The following is a 20,840-nucleotide window of genomic DNA, read 5'->3' as shown; positions in this document are numbered from 1 at the left end:
ACGATGAATTACAATATGTCAGAATAAGAGGATAATCTATGATTGATCGACGGACGTGCTTTCCATACAAGTTGCGGTATGATATTTTTCATACAAACAGGGAAAACATAAATCAAAACGGCTTCTACTACGTCCAGTGAATGTAATTTTCCCGCATACACAAGAAATCTTCAGAGTTTCTAAGGAAAAATTTCTCGTTCTTCCGACATTCAAGATACACACCATGCGTAACGCAGTATTTTCGCTGAAAATTAGCAATGTACAGTGGGATGTATTCCAGTACCATCTTCACTAGAACGAATTTCGTTGTCAGTCAAATACGAACAAGTTTGAGGACGCTTGATAAAGTTCTTAAGTTACCGTGTACAAATAAAAGTCACAAAATATTTGTTGTAGTAATAAAAACTAGTAAACAGAGAGCGAACATTGGAAATTCAGTAAATGTTCATACAAGTAGAAGTGTCTTCTCATCATATTACCTTTCAAATGTAATATGAACGAAATAAAGTCACTAGTGTTCAAAGACATACAAATTAGAAAAAGATGAGCTAGACTCAGTCCAGCGATCCACCGATTACGAAGCTTGAACACTATCCACGTGACCGCCACCGGCTTGTATTCAGGGTCGCAATCCATCGATCACAAGTGACACTCAAAGCTTCTCTTGCGATTTTCTCGGTTCCACGTAAGTAGTGCCCCTTACTACACCGGAGAGCCAAAGAAACAGGTACAGCCATGCGTATTCAAATACAGAGATATGTAAAGAGACAGAATACGGCGCTGCGGTCGGAACGCCTGTGTAACACAACAAGTGACTGGCGCAGTTGTTTATCGCTTTCTGCTCCTACAATGTCAGGTTATCACGATTGAGTTTGAACGTGGTGTCATGGCACACGAGCGATGGGACACAGCATCTCCGAGGTATCGATGAAGTGGGGATTTTTCCGTACCACCATTTAACGAGTGTTCCGTCAATACCAGGACTCCGGTAAAACATCAAATCTCCGACATCGCTGCAGCCTGAGAAAGATCTTGCAGGAACGGGACCAACGAAGAATCGTTAAACGTGACAGAAGTTTGACCCTTCCTCAGATTGATGCCGATTCCAATGCTGGGCCATCAACAAGTGTCGGCGTGCGAACCATAAAACGAAGCATCGTCGATATGGGCTTTCGGAGCCGAAGGGCCATTCGAGTACCCTTAGGGACTACACGACACAAAGCTTTTTGCCTCGCCCGATCCCGTCAACACAGATACTGGACTGTTGATGACTCGAAACAAGTTGCCTGGTCGGACGAGTGCCGTTTCAAATTGTATCGAGCGGATGGATGTGTAAGGGGCATGGAGACAACCTCATGAATCCATGGACTCTGCATGTCACCAGGGGACTGTTCAAGCTGGTGGAGGCTGTGTAATGGTGTGGGGCGTGTGATATGGGACCCCTGATACGCCTATATACGACTCTGACAAGTTGCATGTACGTAAGCATCCTGTCTGATCACCTGCCTCCGTTCATGTCCACTGTGCTGTCCGACTGACTTTCGCAATTCCAGCAGAATAATGCGACACCCCATACGTCCAGAATTGCTACAGAGTGGCTCCAGAAACACTCTCTTGAGTTTAAACACCAAACTCCATAGACATGAACATTATTGAGCGTATCTGGGATGCCTTGCAACGTGCTGTTCAGAAGAGATCTCTCCCCCCTCATACTATTACTGATTTATGGACAGCTGTGCAGAATTCATGGTGTTAATTCCCTCCAGCATTACTTCGGACATTAGTCGAGTACATGCCACGTCGTGTTGCTGCACTTTTGCGTGCTCGCGTGGGCGATATACGATATTAGGCAGGTGTACCAGTTTCTTTGTCCCTTCGGTGTACTTACACATTATGTTTTATGTTGTCCTAATGGACTTCTAAAAGTTCACAGTTTGAAATACAGGGCGGGGCAAACAAAAGTAGCCCGGACAACGGAATTCGAGGGTACAAAGAAACAGAGAAGAGGAAAGGAAATTCAATTCTAACCTAACAATAGCACATGTTGAATGTGACCACCATTCATGTCCTAGTGCTTTTGGGCCCTGGTCAGCAAGTTGTTTGAGGCGTATCGAAGCTGGACCGCTGACATTGCTGTAGTCTCATCCGAAATGTTCAGCTGCAGCATCTGAAGACTGAGGGTTGCTGCCATTAACTTAGACTTGAGCCCCCATACAAAGTAATTAAACATTGACGGAACAGGTGAGCCGGGTGACCAGCTAGGGCGTCGACCAGACAGACCTCTGCTAACAGTTCTGTCAAGCGTGAAGGTTGCGTAAATGTGCTTCAAGGAACCGTTGCGGATGGTTGAATGCATACAGTAACGTCCAGTCGTATCAACTCGTCCGGGTCTCGTTTATTTGCCTCACCAAGTATATCCGTGATCTCCCTTGCATGAGAATGCACCCTCTCGTCAAGCAGCGTCGGTAAAACAATTGTTTGTGGACAATATTCCGCCGGCAGTCCCAACCTGCGTCCATTGGAGCACATTCGGCATGATTGGAACAGTAACTTCACTACGTAGCCTAGTGTCACCAGTTGTTCTGTCTTCGGCTCTTGAGGAGGAATTGGCTGCCACTCCTCTAAACATTCAAACAACACGCTGAAAGCGTCCCTCAATGGAGTTCAAGCTATCTTAAAGGCGAAGTATGGTCACACCCCAAATTGATGTCCACTAATAGGTTTCCAGACACTTTTGATTACATAAAGTACATAATGGTAAAAGTAGGCGGAACTACTTTACATTCGTACTAACCATCAGTCGGCTATCCGAGTGTTTCAACAAGATAAACCGAAACGAGCGGAAGCAGTTCGTTCGCGAAGCAGATTCAAGTAAGTTGTGGCGTCGTCTGTTCGTTAGAGCGAACATCTCGCGACCGTTGTAAGAGGATAAAAAAAGAGTTAAGGTTTAATGATAGACTTTTATCGCCTAACTACTTGTTTTTCTTCCTTTACGTCAAAAATGTCGTGTAAAATGATTTTCTTCATTTCAAGAAACCCTTGCCTCCTTACAAAACCACACTTTCCTGGTACCAACATCAGAGTGGGGAAAAAAATTTTCCCTAATGGGTTCGAACGGACCCTACAGCGCGACGGTTTTAAAGGCGATTATTTTGAGAATCAATAAAAATACTCTAACCAACGATTTTCGGTCGCTTCTTAGAAACAAAAAGGTCACCTTGTTATGAGAGTGATAAACTACTTCTGAGCGGTTTAGAACTGTACTGAATAAGTATCTCAACATTCCCTTCACATTTAAGGAAAATATGTATACAGGGTGATTTTTCCCACCTTGTACAAACTCCAGGGTTTGTTCGATGAATCGATGAGAAGATACGGTAAAAAGGTCTAACGAACTTGGGTCTGGAAATGCATGCATCCGTGCTAGAGACAATTAATCAATCATAATTTGTTACTGAGACTGCGGTCTAACACGTGCTGTACCATGCAGTCACAGTCAGTTACAGAATGTTCTGAAAATGGTTCCGCCGTGCCTCAGCGCATGCATGTACGCGCCGTAGCGTGTTCTGTGTCGCACGCCCAGATCGGCCACGGTGCATTCGAACAGTGTCAAAGGCAGCATGAATACGCTGCTCCATTGTCTCCACATCTGGAATGGGCTCTGCATACACGATACTTTTGGGATGGCCCCATCACCAGAAATCACACGGGTTGAGATCCGATGAACGAGCAGCCCCTGCAACTGGATCCCATCCATCGACCAGGCAAGACGCGATTGATATGCTTCCGGACGTTAATGGCGAAGTGGGCTGGAGCACCATCATGTAGTAGCCCTTCTAATCATCACTGGCTCTTCTTACAGCAGGGAGGCAAAGTCACCGGCAAGAAACGCCGTTGGTTCCGGCCGGTTGGGCGTCGCGAGACTGGTCCCAAAATATGGTCGCCAATTATTAGGGCCCACACAATCCTGCTGCATCGATGCTAATGATTCGCTGTCATCATACCATGGGGCTACTGCGTACTATCCTACAGGTAACTGCTACGAAAGTTGAAGGTACCATTCTGCGTAAAATAGGGCTCATCTGCAAATAGGGTGGACTTCACAAATCCCGGAATCGTGGTTGCATGGCGGAGAAACCAATGACAAAACTGTTCCCTATGTCGAAAGTCTGGCGCTAGTAAGCCCTGCACACGCTGTAAGTGATAAGGGCAGTAAAAATTGTCATAGAGAATGTTCCACACGGTCATCTGGTTTATCCGTAACTGACGGGCCAACTGACACGGCGCCACAACCTTGCTGCCAGCCGCCCGTTCCCATTTTCCTTCCGTGAGTAAACACAATGTCGGCAAGCCCTCGATTCCAATACGGAACCATTGTGTATAACGCTGTATCACATCCACTACAAGGTGAGTCAGCAAGAGAAGTGAATCGGATACAACATTACGAATTACCATGGCAGGACAGGGCGCTAGAACATGACATATGAGGAACACTACCACCCTCTAGGAGGAAACTATGCATACTGTAAATATGGCTGCGTGGCACAGAGCATATTAGAACAAAAATGGTTCAATGGCTGTGAGCACTATGGGACTTTACTGTTGAGGTCATCAGTCCCCTAGAATATAGAACCACTTAAACCTAACTAACCTAAGGACATCACACACACAGTCATGCCCGAGACAGGATTCGAACCTGCGACTGTAGCGGTCGAGCATATTAGACCGCAGTCTCTAACAAAGTATGAACGAGTAAATGTTCCCTATGCTTAGAAACCATGAATATTCGGACATAAGTTCATTAGCTCTTTCTTGTTCCGTATCCTCTCATCGATCGGTCCCTGGAGGTTGTACACGGTGGAAAAACCACCTGTATACAGGGTGTTACAAAAAGGTACGGCCAAACTTTCAGGAAACATTCCTCACACACAAAGAAAGAAAATATGTTATGAGAAACATGTGTCCGGAAACGCTTACTTTCCATGTTAGAGCTCATTTTATTACTTCTCTTCAAATCACATTAATCATGGAATGGAAACACACAGCAACAGAACGTTCCAGCGTGACTTCAAACACTTTGTTACAGGAAATGTTCAAAATGTCCTCCGTTAGCGAGGATACATGCGTCCACCCTCCATCGCATGGAATCCCTGATGCGTTGATGCAGCCCTGGAGAAACGCGTATTGTACCACAGCCGTCCACAATACGAGCACGAAGAGTCTCTACATTTGGTACCGGGGTTGCGTAGACAAGAGCTTTCAAATGCCCCCATAAACGAAAGTCAAGAGGGTTGAGGTCAGGAGAGCGTGGAGGCCATGGAATTGGTCCGCCTCTACCAATCCATCGGTCACCGAATCTGTTTTTGAGAAGCGTACGAACACTTCGACTAAAATGTGCAGGAGCTCCATCGCGCATGAACCACATGTTGTGTCGTACTTGTAAAGGCACATGTTCTAGCAGCACAGGTAGAGTATCCCGTATGAAATCATGATAAGGTGCTCCATTGAGCGTAGGTGGACGAAACTAAAATGAGCGCTAACATGGAAATTAAGCGTTTCCGGACACATGTCCACATAACATCTTTTCTTTATTTGTGTGTGAGGAATGTTTCCTGAAAGTTTGGCCGTACCTTTTTGTAACACCCTGTAGACGGGACGCAAGATGTTTCATACAGTCCAAATAAACTCAGGTTTCAAGGAGAATGTAATATTTCCAATTCCATAAAAGGAATCTGCTGACAGATGTGAATACAACTATCAGTTTAATAAGTCATGGATGCAAAATGATACGGACTATTTAGAAAATAATGGAAAACTGATATACTGCGATTGTTACAAACTAATAGAAGAGGAAAAATCAGTTTGTATTCCGGAGAAACTTACGAACACGTGATGCAATCCTCGGTCTACGTTTTACTTTAGAACATAGGTTACAGAAAGGCAAAGCTACGTTTATGGGGTTTGTATATGTATAGAAAGCTTTTGACAACACTGAGTGGTCCAAAATCATCAAAATTTGACGGCAATAGAGATGAAACACAGTGCGCGAAAAATTATTTACAATTTGAACGCAAAACAGACTGAAGTTAACCAACTGTAGCAAACTGTGAAAACAAACATGGTATAACAGTTTCGCTAGTCACGGCCTGTGACATACATACCGACATACACATGGGAAACAGTAATTGAAAAAAATTAAGTTTAAACTGACTTTAAATGATATAGAATATTCTTCCCATTAAGTATCAACACACAGCAGGAAGGTTCACAGCTGATTCTTGGTCTGACCAGAGGGGGAGGGTGGAGGGGTGGTGGACTGAATGATGCCAAAACCACAACCAATTATTATGTGGATTAAACTTCAGATATTTACAGACAGACACCTCATGGACGGGATTCCACAGTAATCTCACGAATTATCCAAAATAGATAATTGAACACAAGTGGCGGGAACACAAGGCCGTGCATCAATTACAAAGGAAGGATACTACAACTGACAAAATTCTTAATTGAAACTGGGGAAGTTTAAATAAATTCATTGAGACGCGCTCCTCACTGAAGGAAGTCACTTAAGCAGTTTCTTTTGACTGCGAAAGCCCTACCTCACGGCAAATGGCGGGTAGATGTGGGTTGAAACTACTTACAAAAACATCACAGAAAAATTGGTAAAATTCTGACACAAGATGTTCATGACATCTCTCATATTCACTTGATGAATCCCACCACCACGTGCAAAGGATCACACTAAAACGTGATTTGGACAGATCTAATCAAACATACGATTAATGAGTGGCGCATGTGGTTGTAAATCACTTACAAAGAAACAACCACAAATTTAAAAAGTGATATGCAAAATTATGACCTTCATGGCGTTCGATTGAACAAACTCTTGCCGAAACAAAACCACCCAAAAACGTAATTTGGCCATAGTTCAGCTGAAGCTCTACTAATGACGGGAAGGCGTGGCCAGGTGATCTGTTAGCAGAGGTACGAGGATACAGAAGAGGCTCCCAGACATGTAAGTGGACTGGAGACTTCTTAAGTAAAAATACATCAAGCACTCTGTTCTGGACGGTGGCGTTCATTAGAGACAAGGGTATCGTCTACAGTGCTCCAGCAAAGAGTGCTAGGACCGTTTTCCTGTTATACTCATAAATGATGAGCTGTAACGTGCGGCTGTTTCCTGGTGGTGCTGTGATGTACGGCAAGGTGCCGTCGTTGAGGAACTGTAGGACTGTACGGGATGACGTGGACAAAATTTCTGATTGATGCGGTGAATTCAAGCTATCTCTAAATGTAGGAAGATATAATACGGATGTGTAGGAAAAACATACCAGTAATGCTCGAATACGGCATTAGTAGTGTGTTGCTTGACACAGTCACGTCGTTTAAATATCTGTGCGTAACGTTATTTGGAACGAGCATATGATGATGACTGTGGTAGTGAAAACAAATGGTCGACGTCTGTTTATTGGGAGAATTCTAGAAAAGTGTGCATTTGTTAAGGAGACTCCGTTACAGGACATTAGTGTGACCTGTTCTTGAGTACTGCTCGAGTGTTTGGGACATGCATCAGGTCCGATTGAAGGAAGACATCGAAGCAATTGAGAATGTGGCTGCTAGATTTGTTACCGGTAGATTCGAACAACACGGAAATATCAAGGACATGCTTACAGAACTCAAATGGAAATCCCTGGAGGGAAGGCGACGTTTGGAGAACCGGCATTTTGAAGGTGACTACAGGAAGGTCCTAATGTCGCCAACATACATTCCGCGTAAGGACCACGAAGGTAAGATTCGAGAAATTAGAGTTCATACGGAGCCATATAGACAGTCGTTTCTCTCTTGCTGACATTTCTTAGCGTGGTAACGCCGCTTCTCTTTGGTGCCAACTTCCCTTTGTTGAAAATACTCACATGGTAGTACCTCGTTCTACTCCCACTACCTATTGTTTGCATCAAACGTACCTATATTCACCTCGTTCTCCATCTTCCGCATTCAGAAACACACGAATAGAAGTTGAGGCAAGCAAATAGAGTATAACATATAAAACAAACACAAGTAGGTCGATTTTTCTGTTCAAAGGGCGTGTTGTCTCAATATAAACAGAAGACGGTCATTAACATACCATCCAACGATATCATACTACGACCGTGTGAACACTGCAGATGGAGTCACATTAAAAGTTCCGCTTCAGAGGTAGCTGACAACACATTCGCTAACTTCCCTCTTCGACCTCAAACGTGGGTTCAGTACGTGTTCTTTCTCGGGTTCGTTATGACACACGTCAGTATCGGTAGGTTAATTGACAAAGAATTGGCCGATATGTACCTAATATGAGTTCACTGAGTATAGTGGAAGAGCGGCATAATGGTGATACGATGAATTGCTTAGGCAGCGAAGGAAAACGCATAATCTAAAGGCGAGTAGCGCTAGATAAGTAATGCAACACACATTTTCAGCTTTCAACTGACAACATTTTCAGTGTTCACGTTTGCCAAAAACTTAACTGCGTTTTCCTTGTTAGCCCAGAAACGTGTGCATTGAGGAGAGAAGCAAGGTATGCTATCACATCTTGTGCGTGTCAACAAAGTGAACGATTATTTCAGAGAAACAAAACTTCATAGAGGTATACCACCATGCAGAAGAGAGTTCCTGTTTTATTAGATTTTCAGTGCATTAGTCTCATTTTCCATTACGCATCTTCTGTATTCGAAATCTTACCTAGGGCACGACAATCAGTGTTTGGCCAATAACAGCACTTGCAGGGTAAAGAAGATATCTTTTTAAACGTGTGTAAGCATACTATAAATGTGATTAACGGAATGGTCTCAAACCCGTAAAATGGATCTTGCTTTAACATGCATGTAAGTGATTTTTTAGTAATGCTGTGAGCACATTTTACTAAATCTGGTAGGTTCTTGTACATATACATCTACGTGGATACTCCGCACATCACATTTAAGTGCCTGGTAGACGGTTCATCGATCCACCTTCACACTTCTGTTATTCCAATCTCTATAGCGCGCGGAAAGGACGAACAACTATATCTTACCGTACGAGCTGATTTCCCTTATTTTTATCATGGTGATAGTTTCTTCCTATGTAGGTCGGTGTCAACAATATTTTCGCATTCAGGCGGGGAAGTTGGTGAATTGAATTTCGTGAGAAGATTCCGCCGCAACGAAAAACGCCTTTGTTTTAATGATGTCCAACCCAAATCCGGTACCATTTCAGTGGCACTCTCTCCCCTCTATTTCGCGATAACATAAAACGTGCTGCCCTTATTTAGATTTGACTGATTTATCGTGTAAACGAAGTGTAACGGATTTCTTTTAACACTCATGTGGATTACGTCACGCTTTTCATAGAAGAAAGAACACAACACAACATGTCATTCTTAACGGTTCAAAATCTGCAGATGTAGAGGTAATTTCGGGAGTACCGCAGGGAAGCGTGATAGGACCTTTATTGTTTACAATATACATAAATGACTTAGTTGACAACATCGGTAGCTCCGTGAGGCTATTTGCAGATGACACGGTTGTCTACAAGAAAGTAGCAACATCAGAAGACTCGTACGTACTCCAGGAGGACCTGCAGAGGATTAATGCATGGTGCGACAGCTGGCAGCTTTCCCTAAGCGTAGATAAATTAATACAATGCGCATACATAGGGGCAGAAATCCATTCCAGTACGATTATGCCATAGGTGGTAAATCATTGGAAGCGGTAACGACCGTAAAATACTTAGGAGTTACTATCCGGAGCGATCTGAAGTGGAATGATCACATAAAACAAATAGTGGGAAAAGCAGGCGCCAGGTTGAGATTCATAGGAAGAATTCTAAGAAAATGTGACTCATCGACGAAAGAAGTAGCTTACAAAACGCTTGTTCGTCCGATTCTTGAGTATTGCTCATCAGTATGGGACCCTTACCAGGTTCGATTAATAGAAGAGATAGACATGATCCAGCGAAAAGCAGCGCGATTCGTCATGGGGACATCTAGTCAGCGCGAGAGCGTTACGGAGATGCTGAACAAGCTCCAGTGGCGGACACTTCAAGAAAGGCGTTACGCAATACGGAGAGGTTTATTATCGAAATTACGAGAGAGCACATTCCGGGAAGAGATGGGCAACATATTACTACCGCCCACATATATCTCGCGTAATGATCACAACGAAAAGATCCGAGAAATTAGAGCAAATACGGAGACTTACAAGCAGTCGTTCTTCCCACGCACAATTCGTGAATGGAACAGGGAAGGGGGGATCAGATAGTGGTACAATAAGTACCCTCCGCCACACACCGTAAGGTGGCTCGCGGAGTATAGATGTAGATGTAGATGTAGATTTAGGATCAGTAGCAAATTTTCGCCCCATACAGATATCTTTTCTAAATCGTTTTTCAATTTGCTTTGGTCTTCTAGTAACTTTACTAGTCTATAAACGACAGGGCCATCTGCAAGAAACCTAAGACGGCTGCTGAGATTGTCTCCCAAATCGGTTATACAGATGACGAACAATAAGGGGCCTATAACACTACCTTGGGGAACGCCAGAAATCACTCCTGTTTTACTGGATGACTTTCGGTCAATTACTACGAACTGTGACCTCTCTGACAGGAAATCACGAATTCAGCCAAATAACCGAGATGATATTCCATAAGCACACACATTCACTACAAGCAGCCGGCCGCTGTGGACGAGCGGTTCTAGGCGCTTCAGTCCGGAGCCGCGCTGCTGCTATGGTCGCAGGTTCGGATACTGTCTCGGAGATGGATGTCTGTGATATCCTTAGGTTAGTTAGGTTTAAGTAGTTCTAAGTCTAGGGGACTGATGACCTCAGATGTTAAGTCCCATTGTGCTGAAAGCAGTTTAAACCATTTTACTACAAGCCGCTTGTGTGGTACAGTGTCAAAGCATTCCGGAAATCCAGAAAGACGGAATCAATCGGAAATCCCTCAACACTTCATGCGAGTAAAGAGCTAGTTGTTTCACAAGAACGATGTTTTCTAAATTCATGTAGACTCTGTGTCAATCTTTCCTTCCCAAAAGGAAACAGCACAGTCATAATTGTTGTATGCAAAAGAAAATACTGGTTGAACGGCGCCACTTACGATTGAAATGTGATTCCTTCAAACTTTGAATTACGATCGGGTCGATTAGTGCACCTGTGAACGACCCAAACTGACGTTTTTGATGACAAGTCATTTTTTTACCTATATGCATTTGAGTGTGTGCTTACTGTAGTGTAACGTTGCTGAAGCACGTGGTACCTGGCAGCGGAGGTGGCTATCGTATACTTCATTAGGAAACAATACCAGAAAGTGTGCTGTTCTCTTGAGTCGGTTACGTTTCTGAGTGCAGTTATCTTAGAGGTAGGAGTTTGCTGTTGTAGGTCGTACCATATGGAGGACACACTGGTATCCTCTTTCTCAGGTACTACACTAACTACACCTACATCCATACTCTGCAAGGAACCGTACGGTGCGTGGGGGATGGTTCCCTGTGCCACTACTAGTCATTTACTTTCCTGTTTCCCTCGCAAATTGAGCGATAGGAGAACGACTGACTATATATCTCTGTATAATCCCTAATCTCTATGTTACCTTCGCTGTCTTTCCACGCAGAGTGTTGGCAGCAGTAAAATAGTTCGGCAATCAGCCTCAAATGCTTGTCTAAATTTTCTCAGGAATGTTTCTCGAAAAGAAAGTCGCGTTCCCTCCAGCGATTTACATTTGAGTCCCCGAAGCATCTCTGTAAGACTTAAGTTTTCCTCAAACGTATGGGTAATAAATCTAGCAGCCGGCCTTCGAATTGCTTCGATGTCTCCCTTCAGTCCAACTGGGTGCGGACCCAGAACACTCGAGCAGTATTGAAGAATAGGTCGCACTAGCGTCGTATACAGCCTCCTTTACAGGTGAACCACTTTTTCCTAATATTCTCTCAATAATCCAACGTCGACCATCCGCCTTGCCTACCACACTTCTCACATGCTCCTTCCATCTCATACCGCTTTGAAACGTTACGCCCAGATAATTAAACGACGTGACTGTGTCAAGCAGGTCTCTAGCAGTACTGTGTCCGAACATCATGGGTTTGATGTTCCTACTCATCCACATCAATTTAAATTTTTCCTCATTTAGGGCTAGCTGCCATTCGTCACACCAACTGGAAATTTTGTCGTCTGGTATCTTCCTACAGTCACTCAACTTGGACACCTTACCGTACACCACGGCATCATCAGCAAACAACCGCAGATAGCTGCCGATCCTGTCTGCCAAATTATTTATGTATTCAGAAAATAACAGTGGTCCAGTCACACTTTCTGGGGCTCTCCTGACGATAGCCTTGTCCTCGATGGCGAGTGTTCATCAGAGACAAAATACCGGCGTCTGTTACTTACGAAGTCTTCGAGCTTCTCACATATCTGTGAACTTATTCCATATGCTCGTACCTTCATTAACAGCATGCAATGGTGCGCCGTGACAAATGCTTTCCGGAAATCTAGAAGACTGCGATCTGCCGGTTGCCCCTCGTCCATAGTTCGCAGTGCATCTTGTGAGGAAAGGGCGAGCTGGGTTTCGCACCATAGAGTAGAAATATCTCTGGAGTGAGCATTGCGTCCTGCGCATGTTGTCAACATTTAACAGGAATTGTCACGTGATCTAGGGAGGACGTAGATAGTTTAACGCCAATTCGCGTCTGCCATCAGGTGACGTCGCGTAGCGTCTCGTCACATAACACCAAAACATTCTTCAATACCTTTCGAATGGAGGCATTCGCACAGGTCGCCAACGGAACGTCACGTCATTTCACGGTACGTCAAGGTTTCTCGGGAAGAAAATTTTGACGGTACCAGTATGTTAACATCTTAAATTAACCTATTTTCGCCGCACTCATTCTCCTTATAATAGTGGATTTTGTATTGTTGTATCTTCATAATCTGTATTTTATGATAGCGCTTTGTTTTAGTGACAAATTGGAGATGTTCCATGATGACTGGGATATTTTTTCCACTTTCTTACACAACTGCGGTCGTATGTCTGAAGGCGAAACATTATTTAGGTTTTACGACAACACAACGGCGCTGACGCCCACAATGAATATGTATAAGAACATAAGTAGACGAAGCAAATTCCACCATATGACATTTTAAGCAAAAAAGTCAGCTTTAATGAAGGAGTAAAATACAGTTGTTTATAACGTTATTAATTACGTAAGAAAAAACATAATGGATAAGTTTAACATGCTTCATTAATTCTTTTGAAGCTTTCCTTGATGTGTATGAATGTACATATTTTCCCTAGGAAATAACTGTCGATATTTTGAAACGTTGTCTCACTTCTCAGTAATTTATCAAACGTAATTAATCAAGAACATAGGTTATAACGTTTGCTTCGGCCATTGACAAACTTTGTCGTTGTTAGCTCCTCGTTTCTGATACTATATTCTAACATTTTATGCATATTGGGGATGGTGACTCAAAACCCCAATTTTTCCGTTCAGTGCTGTGTTAAATGACTTGACGAGATTTGTCATGAAAGATATTGTAAATACGTGCTGACGTGAAGCTTCTGTGACGTCATGCTCGCTCATTTTGCTCTTCAAAGCTAAGACCCCAATTTATTTCAAATATCAGACGTAAACTGTTATGGTGCCTGCAAAACGTCTGTACTAAGCCCACAGCACTTACCAAGGGAATCGGTCTTTACTAGCGATTTGACAATATTCAAAATTTATAGGACAAATGTCGGACAAATCTACGGCGTCCCGAGATCACGTGACCATTGTGGCAACGTATGTTGACAACACAAAATCAATTCTGCGCTTCTGAATTCTCACTCCAGAGATATTTCTACTCTTATGTTTCGCACCAGCGATGCTTTCTGAAACCGTGCTGATTCGTGGATATAAGCTTCTCTGCCTCAAGCAAGTTCATTATATTCGAACTGAGAGTACGTTCCGTTGTGTGGTCAGCTACATGTGAGTGTGCAGTCGTGGAACTGGGTGCCTGGTGCTGCAGGTGGTTCCAGGCGACGGAGGCGCTGGAGCCGACGACGGCGGCGGCGGCATCCCCCAGCCCGTCCCGCCGGCAGGTGTTCGCCGTGAGGGAGGGCGCCGCCGCCGAGTGCGTCAGCTGCCGGCTGACCACCGCCGAGGGACAGCCCTGCCGCTACGCGTCCGCCTCCTTCAGCACCGACTACAGCTGGATGGCGCTCTCCTGCTCGGGGCCCATGGACCCACCACTCGTCACCCTCTTCACCACGGCCGACCAGCTGGGTAATTACTTTCTGCCAAGCCTCAGTACGTCACCTACAGATTTAGAGCTGTGCACTTGAAAACGCGAATATCGCGGTTATTCTAAATTTCTGCGTCAATGCGTGTACGGCGCCTCTCAGGTCTCACGGGATGGAGCCCACACAGAGGAGACTTAAGTGGCCGGCGACCACCATCCAAGTGTGCGATCGCCGCCCGTCGCCGAAAACTGCTCGGTAAGGCTGGCACTTGACCCTGGGGCGCCCACCGCACTCTGTAACCGCGCACCACGTTCAACTCTTCCCCTCCGTCACACAATAAAAAGCTGCCGAGCACGTATCCTGTCTACAGTGCACTTCTCGTTGTAACTAACTTTGGTGCTTTCTTCCAATCTCAACAAATTCTCTGCAGGAATCAATCGCAGATTCCTCAGATTTTCTTTTCACAAAAATAACTAATATGAGTTGTATCGCTTGAGGCTTTGCCAACAAACTAACTGTACAAATGGTTTTCGAGCAAAATGTCTGATGTCGTTGCAAAATTCCCACAATATTTCATTGACGCAGTTGGCCTCCATGGTCAGGTGCGATGAAGTCACTACTGAGCTAGCATTGCCTGCCGGTGTGGCCGAGCGGTTCTAGGCGCTTCAGTCTGGAACCGCGCGACCGCTACGGCCGCAGGTTCGAATCCTGCCTCGGGAATTGATGTGTTTGACGTCCTTAGGTTAGTTAGGTTTAAGTACTTCTAAGTTCTAGGGGACTGATGATCTCAGATGTTAAGTCCCATAGTGCTCAGAGCCATTTTTTCTACTTTGTCGTTTCGGTTCCCCAGGCAGGAAGGGCTGGCAGCTGATAAAAGTGCTCTTCAGCCAAAATTTACATAACCTTAAATGACGTTTTAAATACACAAAAACAAATTAGAATTAGTTTTTTTTTTTGAGGTTCCGTACCTGAACCGCTAGAAACAAAACCCACAGAGGATCACTTTGTTGACTTTCTGTCTGTCAAGATCCCTTTTACAGGAACGGGTAGATGCAACAAGTTCAGATTCGTGTCAGGTACTAAGATCTACGATCCTATGGCAGTGTAAAACATTTACGCTTCTAAGTCAATACAGTCAAAAGATACGGCCGTGTATATCGCATATTTTGATACTAGTAAACTCCTCCATCAAAACCTATAGGGGACTTCCCCTTGACCTAGAATCATGAAATTTGATAAAAAGCAGAGTTTCACAGTAGAAGTAAACGAAAATCTCCAGAAATTGTCAAATTCTAGTTATATAATACGAAAATAATTTTTTTCTCGTTTATCTGGCAGTCTGGTAAGACCGCCTTTCTCAGGAATTGGCAGACGCAGCAAGTTGAAATTCACGTCACCTTGGAGGTGTAATTAACAATTTATTCCTTCGCTGGTACTGTGAACGTTGCTTCTTGCCTCATCCAACGACTCACCGGGCTTTTGTTCACTGACAGACTTCAGTAGACATTCTGCAAGCGCTTAAAAATATCTGCGACGCTCTGGTTCTGCGTCAAAAGAAACTCTGAGAGCTCCTTTTTCGGAACGCACATCCACTTTAAAGACGCCATTTTGAAGGCTACTTACAGAGCCGCCACCAATCGGAATTTCATGGAACTATTGGGGCTGAAGCGGAAATATTTCATAATGTCCCTCAACAAATTCCGCGTTTTTTTTGTTTTTTTTTCAACCGAAATTGGCCGAGGAGAAAACGTGTTGCATTACTTACTGAATGAATGCGTCTCGTATAAATTCACAATATTCGTTATTGGGTACAACATTCTGTATGAACAAGATAACATAAAAAGTTATAGTCCCTTAATGATGATTATTAATGAAAGGAAAGCAGATGCAAAAGAGAGAGCAGTTTATAAAGGTGAGAAGAGGTTTGCTCAGGTACACGGAAAACTGAAGAAAATCTTGGTTTAATACAGTATTCTACCTGCTTCAGACAAAACTCAAAACAGACATGATACGTATTCCTCTGCCGTAGGAACTGTTTGGGCTGATTGAGGAATCCACCAGTCAGAGACGTGGCAGTGAAGCTGAACACGCAATGGTGGTTCAAATGTAAGACACACTTCCATATTGCGCAATCTAAATAGAGTAACATCAAAACGCCACTGATTGCTGAGGGCAACGTAAGTTCATGGGCTATCGCACATTGACTATTATGCTTCATACGTCCTTTTCAAGGACGAATTAAATGTCATTCAAAGATACTGAAAATGAAACCGTTAGAGATGGAGCTTACACCATAATTATGTGACACGGGATGATCAAGTAAACATGACACATAGCTTACTACGAAAGACCTCTGGTAAGTGGTCATGGCCACGTGCATCGCTAAGAAAGCCAATTGCTTGTACACATCCTTCTCTCTTCAGTCAACTGCTGGGTGACACGAAGGACCGTTAACATGAGAAAATTCAGTACTTCAGGGAATGATGTAGGCAGAGAGGTAAAAATAGACACACATGTTTGAAATGACACTGGGATTTATACACACCGAAAACAGTAAACAAAATGTTGAAGAGATGGCGCTTCATATGATACAAAAGAAATAAGTAGCATAACAATTGACTTTTTTAGCAAAAAGTATGTTCTTTATAACAAACACTCAGCATGTCGGCTGTCGTTCGTCAGTAATACCTTTTCGTCGAAGCAAAATGCTGTGAACAGCACTGTACAGCATATCAATAGATGGGGTAAGAAATTTCTTTCGGATGTTGTTTTTGGCATCCCTAATGACGTCGGATGGTCGCGGTAGACTTGAGACTTAGGTGACCCAACATTCAATAATCACATGGATTGAGGTCTGGAAGTCTGCGAGGCCAACAAGCATGGCGGAAGTGGTGGCCCTTAAACGATCCTCATTAAACTACGTGCATAAGAGACTGTGACGTAGCAACCACGTTACGTGGTACTGTGTAAACGTACTCCCCCACCCCCCATAGTATTTTTCACTTTGTTTCATTTAAAAACTTCAAGAATAATATTTCTGATAATAAAAGCATTAGGCCCATAACTAAACGGAAACAATTCAAGCCACCCATAAGGCAATTTGAATTGTTTTATTTGCTTTATTGTCCAAAGAAATGCAAACGAGGGTAACCCGGAGACATTGGTCATGTGTCCGAAATAACGATCCGTGTAGAAGGCTCAGAGTCACATAGAGCGGGCAGACACACAGGCTGACGTAGCCTGAAGTATTAGGGAGTGTCTAGTGCGAGAGAAAGTAAAAGGTTTCCAGTAGATAATAGGACCAATCCAGCGTAGGAATAACTTTCCGGTAGCAAGAAAGAGCACTGGACTGATATTTATGCGCGCAACCCCCGTACGACTTCGATGTGCGATATTGCAAGTTATCGTCATCTTGACAAAATAGTTGCAGTTATTCTTAATCCCTCAGTTTAAGAAAGATACACTGTAATAATTATATATAGAAGGTAATGAAGAACAGGACACCTGAAGAAGGCAACGAGTTACGTGGCCGAAATATTGTGCCAGAGCGACACAAACATCCAGTAGTAGACTCGATTATTCCACATGTCACAAATAAAACAGTTTCTGCGTCAGTCACTTGTTTATTTTGCCACTACGAATTTCGACGGTCACGTCATCTTCTTCATGGGAAATGGTTTATTTACATGACTGGTGGTGTTCAAGAGTACAGTCACAGACCAAGGGCATTGTGGATTATTTTGCGTCTTCTGCTAATTATAAAAATTATTTAGAAAAGGCACTTGATAGGTCAAATAACATCAATTTCTGAAAATGAATTGCACTTACAAGGACAGAAAAGCTGTAACAGGTGCGCATACTGTTGCCTGATGTATGTTCTCTTCACTGCACGTTACATTTACACTGGCGTTCAAAGATATTGTACTTATTACACAAATGGTTTTTCCTTACTTTTACAATGGATACAGAGATACAAAATTAAATGATTTGTACAAAACTTTTTTTCAATATATGAAGGGGCTGCACCAGGATACTGAAAGGTTCACAACTCAGTCATTACGTTACGTAGCTGTATATACATTGTTAAATGTGCATGTGCTGCAGCATTGGATACAAAAATAATGGTGAAATGGATATATACGTGAATGTATTTTCCTTTTGTTTGGAAAAATGTTAATGGGCTGCTCTTAGATGTAGATAAGTGTACACTTGAGTTATTATATTAATTTCTTATTTATAAAAAGATTACAACAGATCATGCACACATATTGTAGGCTGCACTTAGTGATGGATAAATGAGAATGGTTATGTTGATTGCTGTGCATTGAAATGTAGTGGCGTGGCTAGACAGCCAAGCCACTTTAAGGTAGCCGAAATGCACGCTGTTAAAGCTCACGCAAACTGTCGTGAGGTCTGGAACAGGTCAGAGAAATAAGACTAGCAAAACAGGAGGTAACTGGTAGAATACTTAACTTTAATTCACAATTGGAGAACATCTCTCGTTACTGTACATGCTTCATTAGATACATAGCAAAGGATAAATGGCGCCTTGCTAGGTCGTAGCAAATGACGTAGCTGAAGGCTATGCTAACTATCGTCTCTGCAAATGAGAGCGTATTTGTCAGTGAACCATTGCTATTAACGTCGGCTGTTCAACTGGGGCGAGTGCTAGTAAGTCTCTCTAGACCTGCCGTGTGGCGGCGCTCGGTCTGCAATCACTGACAGTGGCGACACGCGGGTCCGACGTATACTAACGGACCGCGGCTGATTTAAAGGCTACCACCTAACAAGTGTGGTGTCTGGCGGTGACACCACATGAAACAGTAAATTATAAGCATGCATCAAGTACTTTGGCAAAGCTTTTGAAAAAAGTTAGTTATCTACAAGTTCACTGCGTTTCCTGTCCACGTGTGAATGTAATATTCTTTTGCATTTTGTTGAATGTGTGGAGGATGTATTGATGAGGACGACGACGATGACGATGATGATGATGATGATGATGAATATATCCAGCCAGAAAACCCTAAAGTTCTTTGGAGAAAATAATGTCATACAGCTAGACAAGGCCCTACAAATAAATTCCAAATTGAACTTAAAGTCGTCCTCAAAATACTAACTTCCTGCTTACTGAAACGGAAAAGTTCCAGTTTACATGCTTGAATCCAACAGCGTCATGCCTAAGATCCCAATTAAAAACCGATAAAAACAGATGGCTCTACAAGACCTACCTCAAACTCAATAAACTACCATGTGTATAAAATTCTACAGAAACTTGGGAAGATACTACGGGATAACTTTGTGCTTGACAGTAACAACCCAATAAAAAATAGTCTCTCATTTGCCAGTGATCTAAAAGACATAAACAATATCAACAAATGCCAAATGGTATCTCTAGATGCAACGAATCTATATACTAACATCCTATTCATAATACTTTAGATATTGCTAAACAAAACTTAATAAAATACGAATCTCTGCCCAGTAGGAATCATAAATTCATCAACTTTCTGCAACTGATATTGAAATACACTCCTGGAAATTGAAATAAGAACACCGTGAATTCATTGTCCCAGGAAGGGGAAACTTTATTGACACATTTCTGGGGTCAGATACATCACATGATCACACTGACAGAACCACAGGCACATAGACACAGGCAACAGAGCATGCACAATGTCGGCACTAGTACAGTGTATATCCACCTTTCGCAGCAATGCAGGCTGCTATTCTCCTATGGAGACGATCGTAGAGATGCTGGATGTAGTCCTGTGGAACGGCTTGCCATGCCATTTCCACCTGGCGCCTCAGTTGGACCAGCGTTCGTGCTGGACGTGCAGACCGCGTGAGACGACGCTTCATCCAGTCCCAAACATGCTCAATGGGGGACAGACCCGGAGATCTTGCTGGCCAGGGTAGTTGACTTACACCTTCTAGAGCACGTTGGGTGGCACGGGATACATGCGGACGTGCATTGTCCTGTTGGAACAGCAAGTTCCCTTGCCGGTCTAGGAATGCTAGAACGATGGGTTCGATGACGGTTTGGATGTACCGTGCACTATTCAGTGTCCCCTCGACGATCACCAGTGGTCTACGGCCAGTGTAGGAGATCGCTCCCCACACCATGATGCCGGGTGTTGGCCCTGTGTGCCTCGGTCGTATGCAGTCCTGATTGTGGCGCTCACCTGCACGGCGCCAAACACGCATACGACCATCATTGGCACCAAGGCAGAAGCGACTCTCATCGCTGAAGACGACACGTCTCCATTCGTCCCTCCATTCACGCCTGTCGCGACACCACTGGAGGCGGGCTGCACGATGTTGGGGCGTGAGCGGAAGACGGCCTAACGGTGTGCGGGACCGTAGCCCAGCTTCATGGAGACGGTTGCGAATGGTCCTCGCCGATACCCCACTAGCAACAGTGTCCCAATTTGCTGGGAAGTGGCGGTGCGGTCCCCTACGGCACTGCGTAGGATCCTACGGTCTTGGCGTGCGTCCGTGCGTCGCTGCGGTCCGGTCCCAGGTCGACGGGCACGTGCACCTTCCGCCGACCACTGGCGACAACATCGATGTACTGTGGAGACCTCACGCCCCACGTGTTG

The 20,840-nt window shown here is 43.9% G+C and overlaps 1 protein-coding gene across 1 annotated transcript in view; it reads left to right on the top strand.

Moving 5' to 3' along the window:
* LOC124615663 (venom dipeptidyl peptidase 4-like) overlaps positions 1-20,840 on the top strand; it is a 352,342-nt gene that overhangs the window by 236,682 nt on the left and 94,820 nt on the right. The window contains exons 11-12 of the mRNA XM_047143691.1: positions 14,028-14,284; positions 14,404-14,496. Coding sequence (XP_046999647.1) covers positions 14,028-14,284; positions 14,404-14,496 — 350 coding nt within the window. The remainder of the gene's footprint in view (positions 1-14,027; positions 14,285-14,403; positions 14,497-20,840) is intronic.

The sequence above is a fragment of the Schistocerca americana genome, chromosome 5, assembly GCF_021461395.2.
Source record: "Schistocerca americana isolate TAMUIC-IGC-003095 chromosome 5, iqSchAmer2.1, whole genome shotgun sequence".
In the NCBI taxonomy this organism is placed as follows: Eukaryota; Metazoa; Arthropoda; class Insecta; order Orthoptera; family Acrididae; genus Schistocerca; species Schistocerca americana.
Note: the sequence above shows the minus strand (reverse complement) of the source record. Positions and strands in the feature narration are given on the sequence as shown.